The sequence below is a fragment of the Lipotes vexillifer genome, unplaced genomic scaffold (assembly GCF_000442215.2).
Source record: "Lipotes vexillifer unplaced genomic scaffold, Lipotes_vexillifer_v1.1 scaffold788, whole genome shotgun sequence".
NCBI lineage: Eukaryota > Metazoa > Chordata > Mammalia > Artiodactyla > Lipotidae > Lipotes > Lipotes vexillifer.
This window is the reverse complement of record NW_006791862.1, coordinates 2,888,053-2,894,214: the sequence shown is the minus strand read 5'-3', so window position 1 is coordinate 2,894,214 and position 6,162 is coordinate 2,888,053. Positions and strand designations below refer to the sequence as shown.

Genomic DNA, 6,162 nt, shown 5'->3' with positions numbered 1-6,162 from the left:
GATTCAGTTTTATATATATATATATATATATATATATATATATATATATAAAACCTGAAGTAATTTCTAAGCATTGTCTCTAATCCTCATTACTTCTGTAAGGTGGGTATTTTTATCTTTATATTATACGTAGGAGAGCTAAAGTTCAAAAAGATTATTTAAATTTCTTGTTCAGGGTCACACTAACAGTGATTAGCAGAGATGGGATTCCCACTCAGATCTGGCAGGCTCTAAAGCTGTAATCTTTCTACTACATAACACTGTCTTTTGTTAGTGGAATGATTTAGGTGTGGTTGAGAGTGACCTTTTTAATTTTCTTAGCTTTGGGTAGCAGGCTTTGTAGTTGCTTTTTGTTTTACCTGTTTACGCTGCAATGAAGTAGAAGGAGATCAATGAAAATTATTTTTACAAATCAAAATTATTCCCTTTAAACAAGTCATTCTTTTTTTTTTTTTTTTTTTTTTTTTTTTTTTCCTCTCACTGTTGTGGCCTCTGTCGTTGCGGGGCACAGGCTCCGGACACGCAGGCTCAGCGGCCATGGCTCACGGGCCCAACCGCTCCGCGGTATGTGGGATCTTCCCGGACCAGGGCACGACCCGCGTCTCCTGCATCGGCAGGCGGACTCTCAAGCACTGCGCCACCAGGGAAGCCCTAAACAAGTCATTCTTGTTGGTGTGTTTTTATAACCATTTTTCATATCTGATGAGCCCCTGCCTGTTTCTTTTTACTTTTTGAATAGTGATCACTTTTTTCTCTGTCATTTTGAGTTCTATAAACTAAATTTCATTTTCCAGGTAAAAGATGGTCTGAGTTATTACTGTCCTTGTACTCAGTTTGTGACTTTTTGACTATTAAGTTTTAACACTAGATTTTTTTCTATATGAAATAACTATCAGCTGTTAGTATGTACAGTTATCCTAACATTTTAATCCCAGAGGACCTTTGTTTTTCCAAGGAATGTGAGGACGTTTACTCTCCCCAACCTTCAAGTGCAGTAACTGAGACTTTGAGAGGGTTTGACTATTCATATTCATAGAGAAAAGTAAAGGTTCTCATTCTTCTGTAGAGCTGCTTCATATCTCAATGACAATTAATGGCCAATTCAACAAGCCATTATTTTGAGGAAAAAATAATTTCTACCAAAAATAATTCCAGAATGACTTTTTATTCTTATGCTGGTATATCTGACTTAAACCAGTGACTTCTGATATGTTTTATATAGTACGCCTGAACAGGAGCAGCTAATGGTTGTGTGGCTAAGTTGGATGATAAAAGAAGAAGCTTATTTTGAAAGGTAAGACGACTTTTTGTTTCAGTTATAGCTGAGTAAGTTTTTCTTATCCCTTTCTTTGGAAATTCATATTTTCTTTTCTGTTTCAACAGTACTTCAGGCGTCTCTGCTTCTTTTGGGGAGATGTTATTATTGGTTGCTATGTACTTTCATAGCAACCAACTTAGTGCTATCATTGACTTGGTCTGTTCTACTTTGGGAATGAAGGTAATTTCCTTTTATCTTCTTTCTAAAGACGGTGTTTCTAAGCTGGACATTTTCTTGTAATGTTAAGTAAATAGATTGTTTTCATTTTGAAATAATTTTAGTTGTTTAATAGTTTGAAACTATCAAGAGCTCTTAGAAAAAAACACATTATGAAAACACTATTCACAAGAATAATAGATGTTCTATGTAGAAAGCTTAGAAAACACAATAAAGAAGGGAAGATATAATTCCATGTTCAGAGATATCAGGTACTGTTAATAGTCTGGTATCTGTTCTTTCTTTAAATTGATATGTATATTTTGTAATTTTAATGAACTTACCAATATATGATAAGCACTTCCTCACATCCAGAAATATTCTAATACAATATAATTTTTTTTTTTTTTTTTGTGATACGTGGGCCTCTCCCTGTTGTGGCCTCTCCCGTTGCGGAGCACAGGCTCCGGACGCGCAGGCTCAGTGGCCATGGCTTACGGGCCCAGCCGCTCCGCGGCATGTGGGATCTTCCCGGACCGGGGCACGAGCCCGTGTCCCCTGTATTGGCAGGCGGACTCTCAACCACTGTACCACCAGGGAAGCCCTAATTTTTAATGGCTGCATTGTAGTTCATCATATGGACCGATCATGATATTCTTAATGTATCTTTTCTTATTTGCCATGTAGATTTTCCAGTTTCTGAATAATGCTTAGATGAATATCCTTATGTATGTAAATATATGCACAGGCACTCATACATGTATATCTTCAAATGCTTTTTGGATTATTAGGATGAAGTTCTAGAAAGTAGTACTAAGTAAAAGTGTGGTGATGTTAAGCTGTTTAATGTGTGTTGACAATACTATCTTCCAGAGAGATTATACCAGTTTAACTGTTCTCATTAGTGAATGAGAGTGCCTATTTTCCTAAACTCTCACCATCACTGGGCATTACCATTCTTTTTAATCTTTGCAAATATGCTGAAAAATCGTCTTACTTATTTTGCATTTCTTTGATTACTAGTGAAACTATGGTTATTATTTTTTATAGTTACAGTTTAGATAGAGGTTTTTTTGGGGTAGTTTTAAAAAATCTATGTGTTTTAGCTGGTTTATTTCTTTTGTGAAAGGCTTATTGACGTCCCAGTTTTTCTATAGGGATTTTTATTGATTTGTTTTTCCTTTTACTGATTCAGAAGGGCTCTTTATATGTAAATGATATGCTCGTATGCCTTATATAGCGTATTGGGTTGGCCAAAAAGTTCCTTTGGGATTTTCTATAACATCTTATGGAAAAACCCAAAGGAAATTTTTGGCCAGCCCAATATTTCATTGATTTCAAGACATATTTTACCCAATATTGAAACTGGGATTCCTTTTACATTTGATGTGTAATGTTAATGTGGTAGTGTTTCACCTCTTTTTTTCTTGAAAAGCTACTATTATATCTGTGGTGCATCTTATAATCCTTATTGTCTTTAAAAGTGGAGAAGTACAGGGCTTCCCTGGTGGCGCAGTGGTTGAGAGTCCGCCTGCCGATGCAGGGGACACGGGTTCGTGCCCTGGTCTGGGAAGATCCCACGTGCTGTGGAGCGGCTGGGCCTGTGAGCCATGGCCGCTGAGCCTGCGCGGCCGGAGCCTGTTGCTCCGCAATGGGAGAGGCCACAACAGTGAGAGGCCCACGTACTGAAAAACAAAAACAAACAAAAAAAAAAAAGTGGGGAAGTACAATATAATATGTCGCAGTTGATTTTTCCTAGTCTTTTTTGCCATGTGAAAATTATTATTTTCTATGTGTGCAATATATTAAATATTTCTTTTGTGGTTCTTACTTTGTTTTTCTGCTTAGACATGTTTTTCTTTCCTTAGGTTTATAGAAACGGTCACCTATATTTTCTTCTAGTGTTTTTGCGGCCTCATGTTTTAAATTTAAATTTTTAATACATTTGGAGTTGATTTTGGGTATGGTGTCATGTGCAAATCTTTATAGGTATTATCCAGAAAGATAGGTATCCTACCTCCATTTATTGAATAATCCACTTCTTCCCACTGACTTGAAATGCCAATAATGGTATATTTACTAAGTACTTTTATATGTTGGTTCAGTTTCTGAGGAAAACCACACTTTAATGTTGGGTTTGAGAAGCTACTTCTGAAATAGAGTATTTGCACATTAATTTTATATATCACAGTCATTTTAGATAATAAATTTACCAGAGAACATTGTGCTTTATATATTTTATTTTCACATGCTGTTGAAATTCTTTTGGTTGTTTTAGATTGTAATTAAGCCAAGCTCCTTGAGCAGGATGAAGACCATCTTCACACAGGAAATTTTTACTGAGCAGGTACTTCTTTTAACTTTATTCTCAGGTACTTCTTTAACTTTCTTTTACAACATTCTTTGGGGAAAAACTTGTATGTTTAGTTTAGTTTTTTTATTCCTTTTTAGTTTCCAGTGATGATTTATTTAATCTTAGAAACTTCTGTAAAGGATAATCCTATTTAAAATTTACTTTTAAACCTATTTACTACATACAAAAGCATGTAATAAATAAATTTACATATTTTGGAGACTTTGAAAAGATACTTAAGAATGTAGTCTTAGATATTGATGGTAGCAATCTCACATAGGGTAATCAACTGATATTGTCAGGAGAAAAATAACATAGAAACCTATTTAAACCTTTTCAGCTGTGAGGTGCATGTCTAATTAGATGATAAGCTAGAGTCTAAATTTCTTATTCTAGTATTTACCTGTTCTTATTTAGTTTCAGCACTTTTGTCCATGGGTAATCCTAATGATATTTTATTTTTCCAGTGATGGAGACTATCCTTTTTTTTTTTTCTTTTTTTAGAATTGAATTATAGGTGATTTACAGTATTGTGTTAGTTTTAGATATATAGCAAAGTGATATGGTTATACATATATATGTGTATATATCTATATTCTTTTAAAAATTCTTTTCCATTATAGTTCATTACAATATACTGAATATAGTTTTCTGTGCTATACAGTAAATCCTTATTGTTTATCTGTTTTATATATGATACTGTGTATCTGTTAATCCTATACTCTCAATTTATCCCTCCCCATCCTTCCCCTTTGGTAATCATAAGTTTGTTTTCTATGTCTATGAGTCTGTTTCTATTTTGTAAATAAGTTCATTTGTACTGTTTTTCAGATTCCACATATAAGTGATATCATACAATATTTTTCTTTCTCTAACTTACTTCACTTAGTATGATAATCTCTGGGTCATTCCGTGTTGATAAAAATGGCATTATTTCATTCTTTTTTATGGCTGAGTAATATTCCATCACACACACACACACACACACACACACACACACACACACACACACACACACCCATTCATCTGTTAATGGACACTTAGGTCACTTCCACGTCTTGGCTATTGTAAATAGTGTTGCCATGAACATTGGGGTGCGTGTATCTTTTTGAATTAGGGTTTTTGTCTTTGATGGAGACTATGCTAAAATTTAAAATTAATTTCTGGGACTTCCTTGGTGGTGTGGTTGTTAAGAATCAGCCTGCCAATATAGGGGACATGGGTTCGATCCCTGGTGCAGGAAGATCCCACGTGCTGCAGAGCAACTAAGCCCATGCACCACAGCTTCTGAGCCTGTGCTCTGGAGCCTGCAAGCCACAACTACTGAAGCCCACGTGCCTAGAGCTGCTGCTCTGCAATAAGAGAAGCCACTGCAGTGAGAAACCCATGCACCGCAACGAAGACCCAACGCAGCCAAAAATAAATAAATAATTAAAAAAAAAATAAAATTAGTTCCCAGGTTCATTTATCAATTTAAATCTCATAATACAAAAACATGTATATCTTAAAAAATGAAATATTTGAAAATACTCATAGATCTGTAATTCTTGCTTCTTTTTTTTTTTTTTTTTTGGCGGTACGCGGGCCTCTCACTGTTGTGGCCTCTCCCGTTGCGGAGCACAGGCTCTGGACATGCAGGCTCAGCGGCCATGGTTCACGGGCCTAGCTGTTCCGCGGCATGTGGGATCTTCCCCAACCGGGGCACAAACCTATGTCCCCTGCATTGGCAGGCAGACTCTCAACCACTGCGCCACCAGGGAAGCCCAATTCTTGCTTCTTTTAGGTTAATTAATATTCTCAGGAATTCCCTGGCAGTCCACTGGTTAGGTCTCGATCTTTTCACTGCCAAGGGCGTGGGTTCAATCCCTGGTCAGGGAACTAAGATCATGCAAGCTGTGTGGTGCAGCCAAAAAAAAAAATTCTTATTCCTGTACCAAACTTTGCCTTCTCCCCTCAATGCACATACACTCCCACATAACAGTCACACATAGGATGTAGGAGACTCATAAGTTATTTTTCATGTGTTTAGTTTGAACTAACTGGAAGACACCTTTGGGGAGGGTCTCTGAAAGACAATTAGTGGTCTGTGCATGACACAATGAGAATAACAAAAATTCCTGTTTATATTTATGTGATACTTTATAAGTCACGTATATTTTTCCAAAGAAATTTATTTCTCTCTCGCAAAAACCTTTTGAAGCAAGTAAGACAATATTGTCTCGTTTTGTAGATGTGAAAATAGACTCAGAAGATAAAATGACTTAGCTAAAGTCATTGAGCCCAGATTTTATGATTCCAAATTTTATATATATATATATATATATATTTTTTTTTT

The 6,162-nt window shown here is 35.9% G+C and overlaps 1 protein-coding gene across 1 annotated transcript in view; it reads left to right on the top strand.

The window, feature by feature from the left end:
* Positions 1–6,162, top strand: part of INTS2 (integrator complex subunit 2) — a 52,649-nt gene that overhangs the window by 16,978 nt on the left and 29,509 nt on the right. The window contains exons 10-12 of the mRNA XM_007464908.1: positions 1,223–1,294; positions 1,384–1,498; positions 3,753–3,821. Coding sequence (XP_007464970.1) covers positions 1,223–1,294; positions 1,384–1,498; positions 3,753–3,821 — 256 coding nt within the window. The remainder of the gene's footprint in view (positions 1–1,222; positions 1,295–1,383; positions 1,499–3,752; positions 3,822–6,162) is intronic.